Below are 22,427 nucleotides of genomic sequence, written 5' to 3' on the forward strand. Positions count from 1 at the left end.
ATATATACAGAAAATTAAAACACCAAAATACTCACAGATGTGTATTTGAGCTTTGAGGTTATGGGTGATTTTTGTTTCATTCTTTATATTTTTCTCAATGGTACAAAAGCACTAGTACGCACACCTACTTTTACTGAGCATTTACCATGTGCTTTATGCCAGAGACACACTTCCTCTTTTAGTCCTAATAATGACTAACCAAGACCACTAGTCTATCTTCATTTCAAGGATAAGGAGAATGCGACCTGGAGATATTAAAGGACTTGCAGAAGGCCAATGATGGAGCCAGAATTTGTTCCCAGGGTCATATGAGGAGAAAGTGTCTGTTCTTAACCACTATACTGCACAGCCCAAGTTTTTAATGAATATCTACCATTGTTATAATCAGAAAGCTATTTTAAAAATGAAAATGGATTGCAAATAATAGCTCGTTTCTGGTGTAAGCAGATAATTTATTACCTAGAGAGTGTAAAAAACAATCCACCAGCATCCCAGAACAGCTAAGAAAATCATCAATATGTAAAATCTCCTCAGTCATGTCTAAAATGTTTAAAATTCAAATATGTTTCAGGTTTCTCTGAAATTGATTAGGAATAGAAAAGAAGCAGTGTTAATTGCACTTACGTGAATGAAGTCTGGATTCTGAGACCAGATGAAAATTGATTGTGCTAAAAGTAGTCTTCTGTAATTAAATGAAACTGTGCGATGCACTTTAATTAGTCAGCAGAACTTATTCTAAGTGGTAACAAGTCATTCCTGGTGTATCTCATGAAATTAGGGCCTGACAGCTCCACCTCAACTGAGGTTCTCTTTTCACAGCAGTCTTATTTATTCATCTAACTGCTCTAATTTGAAACTGCAGGAAAGGTGACTTTTGTAATAGAGATGTACACATTACAAAATCTTCCTCATTCTTTCATTCAAAAGACTTGTAATTGCTTTAGATTACAAGGAATCTCACTAAGGGAACTTAACTACCTTAGAAAGTACTTGAGGTCTTTGGCATTTCACATCACCTATCAGGGGGCTTCAGAAAGTCAGTAAACATTATAAAATTCACTTGATAGATTTCTCTGTTTCTATGCAGACAAGCTCAACCTGCATTTTTAAAAAGCTATTTAAGAAAGCATCTCCTCAGTATCTAAATGTGCAGGTTTCCTGGTATTTTAAAAAGGAAAGATAATTTTTCTTTTTATTATTTTTTAACCTTTCTTAAATTATAAAAAAAAATACTTATAGAAAATTCAGGAAGTACAGAAGAGCAAAAAAAGTGAGAAAAACATCACCCGTCATCCCTTCATTCAAAGACAGATTACTCCTAACATGGTAGGATATCTCCTTCTAGTGTTTTATCTAGCTGTTGTATATCTGGGATCATTCTGTTGGCACAATTTGGTGTTCTACTAGAAAGACTCTTTGAAAAAGAAATTTTGAATATTATTCCTAACCTTAACCTGGGTAAGTGGTATCCATTCCATGGGCTTCTAGCATATCAGACACAGATTATCCAGATGCCTGCTGTCCTGAGCCTTTGTTGAGGGAAGGCCTCTACTGAAGGTACAGGACCCGTATCCGGGGTAGGAATGAGTACTCTGGACGTAATAAAGAAGGAGAACAAAAAGTACTATTTATTACTTAGTAGCCTGGGATTAATCACATTGGGCTGGCCCTTTTTCCCTGCATGTGTGTATTCAGAAGAAATAAGCTTATAATTATCATTCAGAGCAACTTTGAAGAAGAGGTGCCACCACAGAACAACCACCACCCAGGCATGAGGGTGGAGTAGAGGGTGAGACTGGGAGGATTAAAAGATAAAAGAACAACCTTTGATTGGATATCAACAAGTCACAGAATTTAGAATCACAGAAATTGAGATTTGCAGAGAAATTGGATCTCAGACTCAGGTGTTCAAGGAATACCCATCTCTTTGTTTTCTTTAAGGAAAATAAAGTGGTTTCCAAGCATCTCTTTTACCAAACCAGCAGGTAACAGTCTTAGGCACCAAATATGGAAGGCTTATGTGGTGCCAGAAAACAAGGACAGAGCCTCCATCCTCTTGTCTGTCATGCTGACTGCTAACAGCCAACCAAGCCCCAAGTGGTTCCTCAAAATCCAGTTTCTCTCTACTTCTCTGCCATATGAGGATCAGAGTTCCTAGCACACCCTCTGTCATCCTCTGGGAGGTTGGGCCAATTTGCCAGAGAAATACCTAAAACCTAAGCATCATCTCCCACTCCTCTCAGAACCCACCACCCTCCTTCTCTTTTCCTGCCCCTGCAAATTCCCCCTCCTCTCTTAAGTTCTTTATGATACTTGCCTCTTTTTCCTCCCCCGCCCCCAGGACACCTCAAGTACTCTCTTCAGGCTTAGTAAACTAGAAGCCAACCAGGGACAGATCTTGAAGAAAAATTCTGCCTCAGTCCAGGAACACATACTTCCCCTGAGGTAAAGGAGAGCTAATGGCCTGGTGTCCCTTTTGGAAGACTTGAAAGTTATAAAGAGGAAAACACAAAGCAGTATTTTTCAAAAAAATCATCCTGCCATAGAAAAGACCTTGAAGGGCTTCACTGGTGGCGCAGTGGTTGGGAATCCGCCTGCCAATGCAGGGAACGTGGGTTCGAGCCCTGGTCTGGGAAGATCCCACATGCTGCGGAGCAACTAAGCCCGTGAGCCACAACTACTGAGCCCACGTGCCACAACTACTGAAGCCCATGTGCCTAGAGCCCATGTTCGTCAACAAGAGAAGCCCGCGCACCACAACGAAGAGTAGCCCACACTCGGTGCAACTAGAGAAAGTCAGCTCGCAGCAACCAAGACCCAAAATAGCCCAAAATAAATACATACGTACATACATACATACCTTGAAGAGGTCTCAGTCGAGTTCACGCCCAAAGCTGTTCTCCTTCATTCTTTAGCACCAGGAAGCCACGTTTGCCATAAGGTGATGAGCATGAGCTTAGAATCCAGACTGTGGTTCAGATCCTGTGCAATCCCAGCTTTATGACCATAACCCTCTAGACTCAGTTTTCTCCTAGCACAGTGCTTGGTACAAAGTAGGATCAACCAATGTTGCTTTCCCTTGTCCATGGCCAGCTGCCCCCCCAAGTCACTGCCCAGCCAGTCCCAAAGCAGTTGCTCTAGTTCCTCATAGCCTAGGAGCAACTCTAGGAGAGACTGCCCTTCCTAAAGTGTGTGCCTGGTACCCACACTTGAAACTGTTCAAGGAATGGATTTATAGCTGAATTTGGTTTATGTGATCCTCGTTCCTCAGATGGTAACTATTTTCCTCCTGGAGAAAGTCGGAACTAATCTAGTTTGACACTTTGAGCACTGAGTGCCCTCCAGAAGCTCTTCAACCATGAGTATCATTGGATGTGGCCAGTTTGAACACTTTATTCCTCCTCAGAACTCATTTTTATCTATGAGGAAAACTGTCTCTCTGGAAATAAACCAAATTATATAGCATGTTCTTAAATCTATCTCTCTTCATTTTTCCTGTCTCCTAGTCAGATACAGAGTTTTGGGATAAGATGCAAGCAGAATGGGAAGAAATGGCCCGGAGGAACTGGATATCGGAGAACCAAGAAGCCCAGAACCAGGTTACAATCTCAGCTAGCGAGAAGGTGATCATTTTTCTTCTTACATATGCTGACCAGTTTTCTCAACCTCTGTGGATCATATTTTTATAAATTAGTTGATAACTATTTTGTGAAAAAAATTCCAAGAATTAAACAAACAATTTCATGTCAATCTGACCTATAAGAAATTCTGGCACGTGAAAACAGTGTAATCTTCCAATGCGTGAAGGCAGCAAAGCTAGAATGGAATACCCTTATTTTTTTTTATCAATGTTAAGACAGTTTGGCAGCCAACCAGACCTTGGCCAGTTACTGAACTAACACTGAGGGCGGGTTAGAACAAGAACTGGGCTAATCCCACAATGCCTGAGCCACGTCAGTAAGCTGACAGAAGTGATATCAGTGGGCAGGGGGGTAAAAAGGGGGGCTTAGGGCTGTATTTCACAGGTGGTCTTTATGCAGCTAGCAAAGAACTCAGTGGAAAAGATACACTTCACACAACCAGGTCAGGTCCCAAGGGGATTCCTCGGAGATATTCCCCTGAGAAGAGCCCCAGCAAATATGTGAGTACAGTCAGCAGCCAGTCCAATTACCCATGAAGTCCCAGTTGCTCTAGGATTTGTGCTTTTAAAAGCACTTGGGAAAAAGAAAACACTTGAGAAATAAGTGTAAATGACTTGAAAGAAAGAGATGGAAAGATTGAATTTTCTTTCACAGGGGAAACGTGAATATATAAAGGTTTATGTTATGTTTTTTGGTGGTAGAGGAATTCTCAGTCATACTCGGTTCTGGATACCTTCCATGTTATTTAGTTCAACCCAACAAATTTTACTGTTTGCTCTAGATACTGGGGACTGTGATGAATAGTCTCTGATCTTATGGGATTAGCAATCTATGTAGTCATTGAAATGTCTTTCTTCTTCCAGTATTCTCTGTCCCACAGTAGGTGAGGCAAAAATCTCATAAAGTCAGATCAACCATCTCATTAAAACTAATTAGGTTAGTTTTCCACAAAGAAATCGAGAGTGAGAAGAGAGAACATTGATGCAGAACATCAGTCTCTGGGCTGTAATCCATGCACCAGAGCTCCCCACTCCCAGGGCCCCATGTCCCTAACACCACTACGTAAGCTGGTCATACCCTATGGATTTTGACAAAGAGTTTTGTCTTTCTAAGCACCTATGGAGAGTGAAGGTCTCCATTTGATGTATTCAAAGACCTTAGTAGCATCATCAGCAGGCTAGCTTATTTGTATCTATCAAATTGGAAGGATTTTATGACAATAAACCTCTGCTACTAAGGTTGCAACAAATAATATCTCTGATACTTCTGATGAGAGTCTGTCAGGACATACTTTCTCAAAAACAATTCAGCTACATATATCAAGGGTCTCAAAATAGTTCATAGCCTTTAGCATAATAAATCCTTCTAGAAGTCTATCCTAAACTAAGGTAATAATCACATGCAGACAAAGATTTGAGCATGAGGCTTTCACTGTAGCTTTATTTATGATAACAACAACAACAAAAAATTGGCAGTAACCTGAATGTCCATCAAGAGGATTGATTAAATTTTAGCATAATATAAATAATTTTAATAACTAAAATTAAGCGGGGCTTAAGCTACAAACCTGCATATATAGTATGAACTTATTTAACTTATATACTCAGAAAAATACTAGAAGATTATTTGTACATTCTGTATTGTTTAAATTTTTGCAATAAAAGATCGTAACTTTAAAGCATACATTCTCAGTGGAGAGATACAGCCCCCCAATGGGACAAAAACTGGTTTGAGGAGTAGAAGGTGAAATAAATCTTAGATATTACAGTGGTTTGTAGCCCTCCAAAGGGCCACTGTATATAAACAGATATGCAGTATGTGGTATTAACATTTCAAGGAAGTGAGTGGCAGCACTTAGCAAAAATACGTCCCAAAAGTCAGCATTTTAAAAATCTTATGGGGAAATGGCTAAAACAAAAAGAACAAAAGAAATGCCAGAAGGAAGACAAACTCCAGAATATTAGCAGTGATCATATTTAAGTCATGACATTATAGGTAACTTTTTGTTTCTTTTCATATTATTCGATAACAAAATAAGATTATCTAACATTTACACAATGAAAATGTACCACAGTCAAAATAAGGGGAAAAAGAGCAATTTATACTTAATTGAAATTAATCAAATAACTTAAATAAAATTAATTGAATTCAAATTAAAAAAGAACTGACTGAATATAACAATGAAGAGTGAAATCAATGGATCTGTGTTGGCCCCTCTGTGTTGTAGGGATATTACTTTCACACTGAAAACCCCTTCAAGGACTGGCCTGGAGCATTTGAAGAAGGCTTAAAAAGGCTGAAGGAAGGGGACCTGCCAGTTACCATCCTGTTCATGGAGGCAGCAATTCTTCAGGACCCTGGAGATGCAGAGGTGTCATTTCCCTTCATCCTGCCGGGCTTGGAAAGGGGCGGACAGAGGGTGACAGAGATTTCTGCTAGGTGGCATTTTCATCAAGTAAAGTTTCCCAAAGGAGTTAACGTGGCTAAGCCTGATATGTGTTTGAAAGTTACAAATAGGTACCTATTTTCTAACCAAATCTGCAGTGTCTACAGTGCCCAAAAATAAAAGGTGGAGACAAGAAACAAAAAACCAAAACTGCCAACCTAGAGGCTCAGCAGTAGTTTTCATGGGGCAGAGTATGATTTTGTCTGGGTCTAGAGCCATACCATATCTCACCCTTGATTTACTCACTCAGCATTTATTGAGCACATATTGTGTCCCGAGAATTGTGCCAGGCATTGGCTTAAATTTTGTTTTTTTATAAATTTATTTATTTTTATTTTTGGCTGCATTGGGTCTTCGTTGCAGTGCACGGGCTTCTCATTGAGGTGGCTTCTCTTATTGCAGAGCATGGGCTCTAGACACCTGGGCTTCAGCAGTTGTGGCTCGTGGGCTTAGTTGCTCTGCGGCATGTGGGATCTTCCCGGAGCAGGGTTCGAACCCGTGTGCCCTGCATTGGCAGGCAGGTTCTTAACCACTGCGCCACCAGGGAAGTCCTAAAATATTGAAGAGGTAGAAAAAAATGGACCAGTTGAAAGGACACGTTTGTGATCTATCTGGAAGACAAGTAAATAAGTCAATGTAGAATAATAAATGCAGTGTCAGAGTACGCACAGGAGAGCCGAGAGCAAGGGTTCTGACCCAGCCTTCCCCTCCAAGTGAATCCAAAGCTGAATTTTGAGGGAGAGAGGATTAAAAACTGCAGGGGAGTCCAGCTGTTTTTAAGAGGGAATGGTTTGTGGGTGAGCAGAGGGACAGGAAACATTGGATCCATGGTGAGAAGGGGAGGAGACAGTGGCAGGAGAGGGGGGAAGAAGAGGTAGCCAAGAGTTGAACTTCATCCTGAAAGCCATGGGGAACCACTATGGGACACGATCAGATTCACATGTTAGAAAAGCCCCTTTCTCTGAGACATGAAGGGTGAGTGGAGATGGAGACTGGGAGACACCAAAGAGGCTTCTGCAATTTTATTTTGGTCCACTAATTTTCCCAAACTGCAAAGGCCTGTAATAAGACACTGGCAGGTATCAAATCTTCTTTCTTAGTCTGTAATTTTCAGGAAACATCTTATAGGGGGATATTGCCAGAGGACTTTGCAGAAATGTGTTATATGCGCAGCGCTGAGAATGAAGTACAGAACAGTGCTTAAGCCTCTGGGCTCTGCTATCCTAACCACGTGGGTTCAAATCCCTGCTCTACCACTTGTTAGCCATGAGCCACGCGATCTGGGACCAGCCATTTAAACCCTCTAAGGTTCAGTTTCCTCACATGTAAAATGGAAATCACAATTATAACTATCTCATTGGGTGTCGTGAGGATAAGTTCATACAAATAAAATGCCCAGTTTAATGCCTGACACATCAATGTTTAGCCTTTATCATTATTATTGTTTGTACTTAGTTTGTATAGAAAGAACAAGTAAACTAATTATTGATACTACTTAAAGCACCTAGTATCTTGTTAGTCAAAATGTTGACAGTGAAATGAGATTGAATTGAGAGTTGGAATTCTGAACCAAAATATTGGTATTTTTAAAATTCTGAACCAAAATATTGGTATTTTTAAAAGATCTAAGTATCAATGTAGAAGAGAAAGTCATTGCGTTAAGAGGAAACTACAACCCTCCCAACAAAATAGTGTCATCTTACATTTCTAAGTGCTATGTGTTTTCATATATATTATATCATTTGACGCAACAACCCTGGGAAGTTTAATAAAAAGGTATACATTATTATCCCAGGTTCATAACTGAGAAAATGGGACACTTGGTAACTGATGGATCCTAGACCAGGACCCAGGGCTTCTCAATCGATGGAGAGCCCAACGCTAAGATAATGGACGATCTATGAATGGTAAAAATGACACCACACCCAAAGGCTAGGAAGATGCCCCCAGAGAAAGACTGTTTCATCAATCTTTTCTTAAGAAGCATTCTAAGATGTATGAAAGGTGAAATCAAATTAGAAGCTGCTCTGTATATGTTTGAAAGATTTAAAAGAATCACTGATATTCTGGGGGTAGAAATACTTAGTATTTTTTTATGAGTTTATATGGTATGTGTAATAATAACCCATGAGGGAAAAAGCCGATACAGTTTTTACAGGACTTTAAGATGACTCCCTATGTTTTCATAGAGTTCTGTTTTAAAATGTTCATAGCATTGCTTCTCAAAGAAGAGAGTTACGCAAATCTTTTAAAATTCCTAAGACTCTGATACACCCCCAGCAAATCTGAGGACAATGTGTGTAATGAGAGGTTTTGTTGATGCGTATTGCACTTGTAATGGTGTAAGAAGTACTGTTCTTATAAGTATACAAGTAGAAATATTTTATATTAAAAATTTTCATTCCAGATGTGGAAAAAGTTATCTGTTTGAAGATATTCTTCACATTATTGACCATTGCAAAGGATTAGAAACAACGTAGAGGAACAAGGGAATTGGTTGAGGGAATAATGGGATATCTGTTTAACAAAATTTAAATTAAAAAATATAAGGGAGATTTTATAAAAACATGAAAGTGCTGATAATGTAATATAAAGTGTAAATGTAGACTATAAAATTATATATACATTATATTGCATTTTATATGTGTTTTCTGCTTTTTAACGATGATAATATTAAGTGGTGAACACATTGTAGCGGGGTTCGTTTTGTTTCCCCTAGTTCCTAAATTTCCTGTTACCTCTTATAATAACTGCTTAACTTTCATTTATACAAACTAATTCTATTTTGTACATCTTCAGGTTCCTTATTGTAAACTTTAGACTATTTAGCTACATTTCTGAGTTATTTTTCTACCTCTTTTCCTGATAGATGCATCGTTTTATATATTTATCTTTTGATTTTAAGATACCTAATATCATGAAATCTCAGAAACTCAGAGGTTTCCATGAGCCACAGGAGAGAATAAATACTTAGAGCTTGTAAATAATGACAGAGAATCTTGACCCAGATGTCACAAGAGAGTTTGAATGAAGAAATGCATGTGATGTTTTTCCCTTTTACAAGACTCTCACAACCGAGACAGGCTGCTCTGCACAGAGGGATCTGTCACATTTAAACGAACCAACTAAAGCACATGAGTGATTCTGCTTACTCTTGTAATGTTGACATCAGTTGTTTTTTGTAGGCATGGCAGTTCCTCGGGATAACCCAGGCAGAGAATGAAAATGAGCAAGCAGCTATTGTCGCCCTCCAGAGGTAGATGAAGCTAAGTGCAAAATCATGGGCCTGATGGACACTTCTTAATGGACTTCTGTGGTTTCAGATTTGTCCTTTGACCCTTAAGTACACTGTAAAAATGTGACCAGGATAAGTGCCAAGATGCCACATATTACTTCCATTTAGCTCTGGAAAACAATTTATGAAGACATCATGTTCTTAAATTGCAGTGTTTTACCAACTACAAATTGGCCTTCATTGGCACAAAAGAGTCTACGTCAAAAGCAGTCAGTCATAAAGTAGACTCGTTGAATCAATAGTTCTTTTTAGCTTTCTAGCCTTTTGTGGCATCTGAAAGTTTTCTTCAGGAAAAACATACTCAAAATAATCTCAATGTAATTTTAGTTCCATGTGTCTATGGAGAATCTCCTGAGATAGTTTCAGCATCCTGAACCCCTGACTAAAGTTCTAGACCACTTTGGTGGGTGTAGAATCACATCTTACTTGATTAGAGCCCCTATTTAAACCCTGGGAAAATAGCCCCTACCAAATAGACTTTCCCCTTCCCTACTCTTTCTTATAAATAAATATATTTATTATACATCCATATATATGTAATCTCTTCCTAAAGAACTGATATAGGTTCTGTCTAGGGCTTGCTAAGCAAAGTCTTATCCACAGATCACCAGCATCGTCATCACCTGGGAGCTTGTCGTACCTGCACAACCTCAGGCTGCCCCCACCCCCAGGCCTATTAGATCAGAATCTGCATTTTACCAGATCCCCAGATGATTCTCATGCACATCAAAATTTGAAAAGCCCTTGCCAGCGGCCAGTGGGGTAGCATGAGGGGGAGCAGCTGTAGCCAGTGCCTCCTAAACCCACACTAGTAGTTGAAACATGGGGAATTTCCCTCTCCTTTATGAAACTGTACAGTCTTCCATTTCTTAACATCCAAATTTAGTTCAAGTCAGTTTGCTCTGTGGACAAGATACATTTAATATGTTGATAGTAGATCGGCATTAAGATAGTGATATTCCCTACTTCTCATTAGATTAATTACTAATAAATTATATGCAGGATTAGCCTCATTTTCTATTGTTTTTAAACCATTTCATTAAAATTACCAAATCTAGCACTAATCAGGCTGAGTTTTAACTTTCTTAAAAATATGCAGAGGTCCCAATTTTCATGTAGATAAATACGGTATTTCCGGAGACAACATAAACTTAGCAATGTTTTTGCACCATTTAACTGAGACCTCCAATTTTCTAAAGAACTGTTCAGACTCTGGCTCCAAAAAAAATCTGAAATTGGCTTTTATCTTGCCTTCTTTCAGGTGCTTAGAATTGCAGCCCAACAACCTGAAAGCTTTGATGGCTTTGGCTGTGAGTTACACTAACACCGGACATCAGCAGGATGCCTGTGAAGCTTTAAAAAATTGGATTAAGCAAAATCCAAAGTACAAATACCTTGTGAAGAGCAAGAAGGGGTCTCCAGGCCTCACCCGGCGGATGTCAAAGTCTCCCGTTGATAGGTATCCTTCTCATTAAATTACATCCGTGTACACAATCACCTTCAGGGCAACTAATGAGCCTCGGTCCCCACCACCACCCATTTCAGGATGGTTTGTAGGACAGCATTCTGCTGGAAGAGCAGCACTGACCACAAAGATTGATGCCGAGACCAGAGCCAAACTTTGGGCAAATGACCTACATTGTGGACACTCCCAGACGTTTATCTGAGTACTGTATTTCAAAGCCAAATGCTCTGGACATATAATTAACCTAAAATAAGTTATAATAAATACCAATGTGCCAAGTTTTGTAAAGCCTGAGAATTAGGTGTGGGGAAAAAGGAAAGTCCTTTCTTCTGGGAATTTTGTTTCTATCAGCAATAAATCATGATGTTAAATTCTCACTCAAGCCTTAGTAAACTTAGCCCTGGGGTTTTCTACATTGTCATCATAGGGTCCATGGAACTCTCCTCATCAAGACCTTACTTAGCACAGTCTTATCTGTGTACAACAACATATTTCGTGAAAATCAGCAGGTATTTTTTAACCTACAATATTAATAGTCCTCTCATTAAGCTAAGATATTTTAAGCAAGATTTTTCCAGTCTGTTCCCCTGAAACAGCAAACATACTAGTAAGTCACTTATGTTCAGACTATTTGCATTACAAATCTAACTCGTTTCCCTTGTAGCTCTGTTCTGGAAGGAGTGAAGGAATTATATCTAGAAGCTGCCCACCAAAATGGAGATATGATCGACCCAGACCTACAGACAGGTCTGGGGGTACTGTTCCACCTGAGGGGAGAATTTAATAGAGCAATAGATGCATTTAATGCTGCCTTAACTGTTCGGCCAGAGGTAAGTGCACAGCAAGAAACCATAAGATTCTCTGTTAAAAATAAGTTTTCACGGGCTACGTTTTGTGCATTTCTGCGGCACTTTATTTCCCTGCATCCAGTGGTTTAAAGTGATCAGTACTGATATGCTACAGTGGCTGTTAATACTTAGATACCTAAAATAGAAACATGATTTGCCTGACAGCATCAAATAGTAGCTGCTCTTTGATGAATGAAAGTCATTTCAGAGGGTTGTCCATAAAGATTTTTGAGTAATTCACCTGTCATGGTCCTTGTCCATGAGCATTGGATACAGTTTTAGCTATCATCTTTCAGCAGGGAACAGGGGAATACTCTGTCATTGTGGCTTCTAGGGGTTGTTAGAGAGCTCTAATTTTGTCATCAGGACTATTCATTATGGAACCGCCTCGGGGCCACCTTGGCAAACGGAGACCGCAGCGAGGAAGCCGTGGAGGCCTACACACGAGCGCTGGAGATTCAGCCAGGCTTCATCCGGTCCAGATACAACCTGGGGATAAGCTGCATCAACCTGGGCGCCTACAGGTGAAGTATGGCAGCAGGCTAACAACCAAGAGCCACGCTCAGGGCTGAGGTTAAATAATCTGAAAGGTGGTTTCCCAGTAAAAATACCTCCTTTTGTAATCTCCTCTTGTTAAGAGTAAGTTTCAAACCTTCAGATCCATCATTGGGGCATCTTGTGAAATGTACATTCCCAGGCCCCTCTCCCAGAGATTTTGATTGATTGGGGCTTAGGATAAGTCATCTGCATTTTTAACACCCCCAAGGGCAACTCTTTGAGAAACATGAGCAGTTCAACCCTTCATTTCCCAGGTAAGGAAGAAAAGAACCGTGGCGGGGTGGGAACGAGGGAACCCAGCAGAATGACTCAAGAGGGTCTCAAGGCCAGTTTTTGGCAAAGCACAACCAAGAATTCAGGTTTTCTAAACCAGGGGTCCCCAACCCCCGGGCCGCAGACCAGTATGGGTCCGCAGCCTGTAAGGAACCGGGCCACACAGCAGGAGGTGTGTGGTGGGTGAGCGAGAGCGAAGCTTCATCTGCTGCCCCCATCACCCGCGTCACCGCCCGCGTCACCGCCCGCGTCAACGCCCGCGTCACCGCCCGCGTCACCGCCATCTCCCCACCCCCGGCTGTGGAAAAATTGTCTTCTATGGAGCTGGTCCCTGGTGCCAAAAAGGTGGGGGACCGCTGTTCTAAACCTAATTTACCAGTAAAGTTAGTTATTAAAAGAAAAAGGAACAGATTTTTAAATGGTGGGTTTAGAGTTTGAAATGTCTTTCTCCTCTTTTGACCTCCTCATTATCATTCAGGTCTATATCCTCTGTCTGTTCCCCATCAACACGGACCATAAATGACCAAAAGTTTGGGTGATTTTTTTCTTCTTTCTTTTCCTATTTTTTTCTATTTTCTAAACCAGGTATTACTTTCATAATTGGAAAAAAAAGAGAGAAATTAATGTTAGTTTTAAACTCCACAAAAAATGTAAACCCTTTCTCATTCTCAGAAAGAGCCAGGCTCTTAGGATCAGACAGATTTGGGTTCAAATCATAGCTCTGCCGTTTACTGGTTTTATAACTCTGGGCATATAACTTTGAGCCTCAATTTCTTCACTTGCATAAAAACAAAGAGGTAATAGTATCTATCTTGCAGGATTTTTTTTTTTTTTTTTTTTAGTAAATTTATTTATTTTTGGCTGCACTGGGTCTTCGTTGCTGTGCACGGGCTTTCTCTAGTTGCTGCGAGCGGGGGCTACTCTTTGTTGCGGTGCGCGGGCTTCTCTTGTTGCAGAGCACGGGCTGTAGGCACGTGGGCTTCAGTAGCTGTGGCTCGAAGGCTCTAGAGCGCAAGCTCAGTAGTTGTGGCACACAGGCTTAGTTGCTCCGCGGCATGTGGGATCTTCCCGGACCAGGGCTCGAACCTGTGTCCCCTGCATTGGCAGGTGGATTCTTAACCACTGTGCCACCGGGGAATCCCCCTTGCAGGATTATTGTGCAGGTTAAATGTAATTGCCTAGCACAGAGCAGATGCTCAATACCTAGTAGGCACTATTATTATGAGTGTTACCATTGCCATCATCATGATTATTATTATTATTTAGATAAGTCATGAGAGAGCTGCATAACTGGATTGCAGTCTTTTGACATCTGAAGAACTGCTGTCTCTGAACTGCGTTAGAGCATTGTGCCACTGGCAAATATTGAAGCTTTAGAAACTAGTTGCTGCACTTATACTCAAAGGATCTTAGAAAGAACATTAGTCACTGGATTACACTCTGTCTTCTATGAGGATCTTAGGTCAAAACCAAGAATAGCTGAGTGATTCCTGAGCAGCAGGTTTGTTTTATTTTGTGGATGTTGTGAAATGTGCCACTGCAGAGGCCCTCTCTTTACCGCAGCTCCACAAAGGGCCGGAGTCAAATCTGTGCTGTCCGTTCCGTATACTAGCTTCATTCCTGGCTCTGTCTGATTTCCCTAACCTGATGTTATCTTTACTACCTTTATTCACTGACTAGGTTGGTTCTTATGTACTTTATGACACCTTAGGCCCTTCTTTTGGAGCAAGGAGAGATGTAAATAAATACATATGTACACATAGACATATTGAGTTCACTAAAGGAGGCCTTTTTAAAACAAAATCGAAGTATAGTTGATTTACAATGTTGTGTTAGTTTCTAGTGTACAGCAAAGTAATTCAGATATATATTTTTTCAGATTCTTTTCCATTATAGTTTATTACAAGATATTGAGTATAGTTCCCTGTGCTGTACAGTAAATCCTTGTTGTTTATCTATTTTATATATAGAGTGTGTATCTATTAATCCCAAACTCCTAATTTATCTCTCCCCCACGTTTCCCCTTTGGTAGCCATAAGTTTGTTTTCTGTGTCTTGTGAGTCAGTTTCTGTTTGGTAAGCAAGTTCATTTGTATCATTTTCTTTAGATTCCATAAATAAGTGATATCATATATTTGTCTTTCTCTGACTGACTTACTTCACTTAGTATGATAATCTCTAGGTCCATCCATGTTGCTGCAAATGGCGCTATTTCGTTCTTTTTTATTTTTTATGGCTGAGTAATATTCCATTGTGTGTGTGCGTGTGTGTGTGTGTGTGTGTGTGTGTACCACACCACATCTTCTTTATCCATTCGTCTGTCAATGGACATTTAGGTTGTTTCCATGTCTTGGCTATTGTAAATAGTGCTGCTATGAACAATGGGATGCATGTATCTTTTCAAATTAGAGTTTTCATCTTTTCCAGATATATGCCCAGGAGTGGGATTGCTGGATCATACAGTAGCTTTATTTTTAGTTTTTTAAGGAAACTCCATACTGTTTTCCATAGTGGCTGCACCAGTTTACATTCCCACCAACAGTGTACAAGGACTCGCTTTTCTCCACACCCTCTCCAGCATTTGTATTTGTAGACTTTTTCTTTTAATAAATTTATTTATTTTTGGCTGTGTTGGGTCATTGGGTCTTCGTTGCTGCGCGTGGGCTTTCTCTAGTTGCAGTGAGTGGGGGCTACTTCGTTGTGGTGCGCGGGCTTCTCATTGCGGTGGCTTCTCCTGTTGAGAAGCATGGGCTCTAGGTGCATGGGCTTCAGTAGTTGTGGCACGTGGGCTCAGTAGTTGTGGATCACAGGCTCTAGAGCACAGGCTCAGTAGTTGTGGCGCACGGGCTTAGTTGCTTGGCTGCATGTGGGATCTTCCCAGACCAGGGCTCGAACCCATGTCCCCTGCACTGGCAGGCGGATTCTTAACCACTGTGCCACCAGAGAAGTCCCTACTATTTGTAGACTTTTTGATGATGGCCATTCTGACCGGTGTGATTATAGTTTTGATTTGCATTTCTCTAATAATTAGCGATGTTGAGCATCTTTTCACGTGCCTGTTGGCCATCTGTATGTCGTCTTTGGAGAAATGTCTGTTTAGGTTTTCTGCCCATTTTTTGATTAGGTTGTATGGTCTTTTGCTATTGAGCTGTATGAGCTGTTTGTATATTTTGAAGATTAATCCCTTGTTGGTTGCATCATTTGCAAACATTTCCTCCCATTCTGTAGGTTGTCTTTTCATTTTGTTGATGGTTCCTTTGCTGTACAAAAGCTTATAAGTTTGATTAGGCCCCCTTTGTTTATTTTTGCTTTTATTTCTTTTGCCTTGGGAGACTGACCTAAGAAAACATTGGTACAATTTAAGTCAGAGAATGTTTTGCCTATGTTCTCTTGTAGGAGTTTTATGGTGTCATATCTTATATTTAAGTCCTTAAGCCATTTTGAGTTTTTTATTTTTGTGTATGGTATGAGGGAGTGAGTGTTCTAATTTCATTGGTTTACACATTAAGCTTTAGAAAGGCCTCCTTTAGCATGTAAATTTTCTAAAGCTTTAGGATGAGTTTTAATTGTAACTCCTTAGTGTAGAAAAATATACTTGAGGGGCCAATAAAATATTTTCTTGACATTCACAGATGTAAGACTCAGTAGGGCAACTATTTGCAGGAGGCCATGAAAATCCGTAACAGGTAGAAATGGACAAACTTTGTTGAGGTGTGAGTTTTTTATCTCAAGCAGAAAGTCTCCTGTATAAGAGCAAGTCAATTTTAGGGTTGCCAGATAAAATGCAGAACGCCCAGCTAAATTTGAATTTCAGATAAATACCAAATATGTTTCTAAGATAAGTATTTCCCAAATATTGCATGGGATATACTTATACTGAAAATTATTCATTGTTTATCTGAAATTCGAATTTAACTGTGCATCCTGTATTCTTGTTTGCTAAGTCTGTCCACTTGAATCAGATAGATATTTTGGAACAGCAAAGTGTTTTGGCTAAAATGTGTGGGTCTTTTATTGTCATGTAGAATATGGGAAATTTTGTGAAGTAATAAACATCTTGCATTTTTTCCTGAGAAAAAAGGCCATCAAGAGAGACATAAGCTTTAAATGCATTCTGAAAATAAGTTTCACTTGTGGTATAAGTGGGTGCTTAGGAAATAACAACCCTCAATAGAGATGTGGCCCAGAAGAAAGCCAGGAGTTGGTATCCACCAGTCTTGGGGCTTCTCCCTCAAGAACCGCAGGTGTCTGTGTATGTAACTATAACATGCGCTATTTGTCATCTCACACGTTCTATACAGAGTCAAAGGCGAGCCCTCTCATCCTACTGTATACAATTGAAATAAGGAGAGGAAATTGGCGTGAAACCTGGGTGGAGCTTAAAATGCTACCCTTTTGTCAGTAGGAACTTCACAATAGAACTTAGACAAAAAAATCTTAACCTTTTCAAAAGTGAGGACCCCTTTTTAATTAAAAACAGAAATCTCATCCCATTTGATATGTGATGTTTTTAGTATTAGTATAATGAGGGAGAGCTACTATAAAATGAAGAATACTTTTAAATGAATGTGCTTTTTATTAATCGTGACATAACATTTAAAACAATTTAAACTTATTCATACACATATGTGTGTAACATTTGAAAACTATTCCCACTTGTACACGTAGTCTTCTGAGTCCCCTCAAAGGCCTCTGAGCTCTCAAGCTGGGGAAAAGGTTTAGACTATCTTCGTGAGAAAACCTGGAGTTGCTTGACAAGGCTAACAGGTTCGACTATTCTGTTACTCTCCACGGCCCTCGGAGACCAGTGCCACACATCGGGGCAGGAGCAGCCTGTGCGGGAGGGCATGCAGGAAGGCATTCCAGCATCTTCCTTCCCCAGAGTTCTTACAGGCCTAGGATGATGAGAGGAATTGGAGTCACTGTCATTCGAGCTGCCTTCCTGTGCCGAGGAAGCCAGAAAGGGCCTCCAAAGTAAACTCTCCGTGTGCATCTGCTATCAATCCTCTTCTCTTCCTTGATTACAAGAAACCCAGAAGAGGGTTGATGAGAACACTCCCTTCCATTACCCAGGTTGCTACCTACAGCGCAACCATCCCCAACTGCCCTTTACTTCTGGGCAAATCTAACAATATAGATGAGCAAATGCCTGGATCGTGTGCATTGGAATCAGAAATCCAGCCTCGCTTTCTTTATGGTTTCTTACCAGATGCTTAACAGTGACTACCTCGTAGAATTAAATGAGATCAAGTATGTGAAAAGCTTTTAAGAAGAGTACAGAAGATACAAGTGAAAGAGGCGTCATTCTTAGCAAAGACAAGTTTGTCGGATACATATTACACGTCCCTAGGTGACAGGAAAGCTGAAGGGGGCAGTCCCGGCCGGTACACCGGGCACGCAAGCAAGAGAGCACGGTAATGGACCACGGGAGCTAGGCCTCTGGACAGCATCTGACTCAGTGGGTCACAAACTTTGTATTCTTGGGACCCCTTTCCACTTTTAACAATTATTGAGAACCTCGAGGGGCTTTTGGTTATGTGGGTTACACCTATCAATATTTACCATATTAGAAACAGAGAAAAGTTTGAGATTCATTTAAAAATAATAAACTAATTACATGTTAACATGAATTATATATTTTATTAAAAAAATTATTCTCCAAAACAGTTTAGTGAAAAGAGTGACATTCTTTTATCATTTTTACAAATTTCTTTAATATCTTGCTTATAGAAGACACATTCTCACCTCTGCTTCTGCATTCAATCTATTGGGATATCACACATCATATAGTCACTGGAAAATTCCATTGTATATTCATGAGAAAATGAGAGTGAAATGGTAAAATGACATCTCAGTATTATTGTAAAAATAATTTTGACCTCACTGATCCCCAGAGTTCCCCAGACCACGTGAAGAACTACTGACCTAACTTAATGATAGGAGCTTTCACATAAATGATTCAGCTGCACCTCACAGCTAGGCTTTAAAATGACTTTTATTCTCCCTGTAATACAGCTGGGGAAACTGAGGCTTGGAGAAGAAATATGCCTAAGGCTAAACAACTGGCATCCAAGTCCAGCTGCTTTGATAACAAACTCAACTCAGCCCGGCTGCCTCCTACTTTGAGAAAACTTAAACTAATGAGAAAAGTTAAGCTACTTCGTTTCTGAGTAAGGCCAGATGCCTCCTCTGGTTATATAAATCACATCTGCAGATGTATTAAGTCTTCAAATCATTCCTGGAGTAGGGGGAAATCAAATGCATTAATGAGTTAGCAATGGTTTTGCTATTATTCTTCCTGTCCCACATGACATACCTAAAATAAAGTTTGCTCTCCTTTTTTCTTTCTGTCTTCACTATATTTAACAATGACTTTTCACAGAGGAATAATGAGAGAATCAGAAAGTTGCTCACCTGATGATCCAAAACACCAGAGTGGTGACTTAGGATTTTTAGACTAAGATAACTTAATTCATTTATTTCTAAGTTTGCTAACTCTGAAATCTGTTGCATTTTTAAATGCCTATTTTTCTACCCTCTTAGAGAAGCGGTCAGCAATTTTCTCACTGCCCTCAGTTTGCAAAGAAAGAGCAGGAATCAACAGCAAGTTCCTCATCCTGCAATCTCTGGGAATATCTGGGCTGCCCTCAGAATTGCCCTTTCTCTGATGGACCAACCAGAACTCTTCCAGGCAGCTAATCTCGGTGACCTGGATGTCCTCCTGAGAGCTTTCAACTTGGATCCTTGATGGAAAAGAAAAAAATAAAAAGAATCCCTGATCTGTGTAATTGTACTGAGGAATGCAAAACTATTTCATTATGAATTCCAAAAAGGATAAAACGGATGTTCAAAAGGCTATGGTGATATAACTCAAGGGAATTCCTACAGACAATGCCCAGTCTCTGTTCAGATCCAAAAGCACAAAACATTATATAGTCAAGGTCAGGCTCAGAAGAATTGATAGACACAAACCAAGATTAAGTAACTGTGTGAATACTCTTCACAAGCTGCAAGCATATTGCAAGTTTGTTCTTTGGGGTTTTGTCCCCACTTGCAGCGGATGACACATCCAAGGAACTTGCTCATGGGACACCTGGAGAAAGCACTGCCTTGGATCAGGGAATTGTGTTTCTGAACTGTCCCCTGAAATCCCCCCTTTTACCAGATTGAACATAGTTTGGGCCAAGGTGCATGCACATATATTAACTCTTGACTGAAGAGAGGCATTGCTTAAACCTGTTCCAATTTTAACTTTTATTGTTGCCCTTTGATTCCAGAGAGGGAGCTTTGCTGGCAAAAGCAGTTTTTGCACTAGAAATTTTTGCTCTTCCCAATCAAAACTTTTCTGGGATTGTATATATGCACTTTAATATTTTTGCCTTGCTGGAGTTTTGTTTTGTTGCTCCAATTTTTAACCTGGAGGTAAAAGAGAACTCAGCCTTGTTTGATCAACGGACCAAATAACAATTCCTGAAAATAGTTTTTCATAGCGTAGGGTTTTGAAGGAACGTTTTTCTTAAAGCAGATATGACATAGGGTGTAGTATGTCAAACACAGATCGCATTCACATGCTTTTCTGGGACTGTATGAACTTAAGCAAGAGATAAGGTAGTATCTCTTCACAAATTCTGTGCAGGAAGAAAGTTTGATGATATTGTGATTTCTACTGAGTTAACATTAACTTGCTTAAATGCCGTATTTCCCTTGCTTTCTAACTGCTCTGCACAGTTAATATTCCTTTTAAATTGTTAACATTTTAAATAGTATTTAAAAGTGATAAATACATCTTTTCCTTAAAATTATGTGTTTTCTTAGTTCCATAATAATCTGCACTGCTCACCCTTTTGCATTCTAAGTGATAGAAGATCAATATTTTCTAGCTGAAGCTCACTGAATGTCAGTGGTTTAATATGAAAGATGCATGCCTGGCTTTCACTTTGAACATTTGTCAAGCATCAGGAATTTTCTGCTGGTGGTGATGTTTAATTGGTTATATTCCACTCAGTTCTTCAGAGCGTTTTGTGCCTGTTGGGAGTTTGGTGATTAGTTGGAAAGACACCATTTTTTAAAGAATTAGAAAAATTGTTTGCAAAATGGTAACCAAAATATAATTTCACTGATGGTCCAGTTCTAGTAATTTATCCTGGGAAATTGTCCCATTCTTCTTTATTGTATCTCCTTCTTTCTTCCAGAATCTTCCCCAAAGCAATCTGATCCCAACTTTTTCTTCATATTCTTTGGTTAGTAATAGCTGGTTACATTTGTGATTATAGTTACCCTGCAAAACAGCATTTGGGTCAAGAGTATAATTGACTGGGGAGTTAGCTTCTACTGGGAGAGGGGAGAGGAAATGTATATACATGCTGAGACATCAAACTCCAGGTACAGGCAGAAATCCTCTCTTCCGTTATGTTGGAAGTCTCGGGGGATAGGAAGGGATCCCAGGGACACATGAAACCACTTGAGGCTTCCATACAACATAACCTATTCTAGTTCATAAAGACAAAGAGTTGAGGGCACTATGGTGGTGCCAGGCATTTATCTTCATGTCAAAGCCCACCTGGGCTAGGTGATGCCTCCAGCTGGCCAGCAGGAGGCAGGGCATTAAGGCATTCACTGCTGGGCAGGAGTCACAACCCAGGCTTGGTCTCCTTCACTGAAGTCTGAGAAGCAAGATAAAACTCAACAATATTTTCTAAAGAATAAATGGTATCCTTTAGAATTTTAGCATCTTAGAAACTCAGTCTGGGGAAGGACTCTTGGGGCCCAGTCTCCAACCCATGACAGCTGCCTGCTTGAATATCCCCGATAGAATAGCATCCATTCTGTGCATGTTCTTCCTCCCAATCCCTGTGCATTCACTGGCTGGCCAGCTGACGTGCATCCATCATAGTCCATTAGGAGCAAACTTCACAGGTGTTCTATTTATGATGTCATTCTGTACTTTCAGCAGTCACTGAATTTTGCAATAACGATAGGCTGTTTTCTTAGCCTTGCTGGCACTACCTACATGAGATCAGTAACAATTTAAAGACTGACAGTAGGGTAAATGTGGGATGTTTTGATTTGATTGTTGCTAAGTGGTGGCAAATTTTGCTGCCCAAGTTTTATTTTGCTTTTGGAATACAAAGTAACTTCGAGCTCCAAAGAGTTGCGTTAGAGGAGACAACCTTCCATTCCCGTCATAATTTGATCATGTGCAGAGCATTCAGTAAGATTTTCTGCAAGACACCTGTGTAAGTCAGAACCAAGATTTTCATAGGCTGTTAACCTGTCAAGAAGCGCAGAATTGTTGCCCAAGGAGTTTTTCAATACTTTTTTTTTTAATTGACGTATAGTTGGTTTACAATGATCTGTTAGTTTCTCCTGTACAGCAAAGTGATTGTTATACATATGTATACATTCTTTATATCCTTTGCCATTATCGTTTATCACAGGGTATTGAATATAGTCCCCTGTGTTATACAGTAGGACCTTGTTGTTTATCCATTCTACATATAATAGTTTGCATCTGCTAACCCCAAACTCCTAATTCATCCCTCTCCCACCACCTTGCTTTGCAACCACAAGTCTGATCTCTGTCTGTGAGTCTGTTTCTCTTTTGATTTGTATCTTTTTTCCCGTTTTTTTTTTACTTTCTATTTTATATTGGAGTATAGTTGATTAACAATATTGTGATAGTTTCAGTGTACAGCAAGTGATTCAGTTATACAAGCACATGTATCTCTTTTTTTTTTCAAATTCTTTTCCCATTTAGGTTGTTACATAATATTGAACAGAGTTCCCTGTGCTATACAGTAAGCCCTTGCTGGTTATCCATTTTAAATACAGCAGTGTGTACATGTCAATCCCAAACTCCCTATCTCTTCCTCCCCTTGTGTCATATTTTAAATTCCACATAT

At 39.8% G+C, this 22,427-nt stretch overlaps 1 protein-coding gene across 3 annotated transcripts in view; it reads left to right on the forward strand.

Annotated features, from left to right (window-relative positions):
- The window catches only part of PEX5L (peroxisomal biogenesis factor 5 like), a 173,196-nt gene extending 153,728 nt beyond the window's left edge, over window positions 1-19,468 (forward strand). For all 3 annotated transcript variants that reach the window (XM_029215455.1, XM_029215454.1, XM_029215456.1), the window contains 7 exons: window positions 3,507-3,623; window positions 5,869-6,012; window positions 9,273-9,343; window positions 10,644-10,841; window positions 11,512-11,677; window positions 12,062-12,219; window positions 19,069-19,468. In XM_029215455.1, the coding sequence (XP_029071288.1) occupies window positions 3,507-3,623; window positions 5,869-6,012; window positions 9,273-9,343; window positions 10,644-10,841; window positions 11,512-11,677; window positions 12,062-12,219; window positions 19,069-19,273 (1,059 nt within the window). In that variant the 3' untranslated portion in view covers window positions 19,274-19,468. The remainder of the gene's footprint in view (window positions 1-3,506; window positions 3,624-5,868; window positions 6,013-9,272; window positions 9,344-10,643; window positions 10,842-11,511; window positions 11,678-12,061; window positions 12,220-19,068) is intronic.
- Window positions 19,469-22,427: the final 2,959 nt, after the last annotated feature.

The sequence above is a fragment of the Monodon monoceros genome, unplaced genomic scaffold (assembly GCF_005190385.1).
Source record: "Monodon monoceros isolate NGI ecotype Baffin Bay Population unplaced genomic scaffold, NGI_Narwhal_1 Super_Scaffold_11, whole genome shotgun sequence".
Lineage (NCBI taxonomy): Eukaryota > Metazoa > Chordata > Mammalia > Artiodactyla > Monodontidae > Monodon > Monodon monoceros.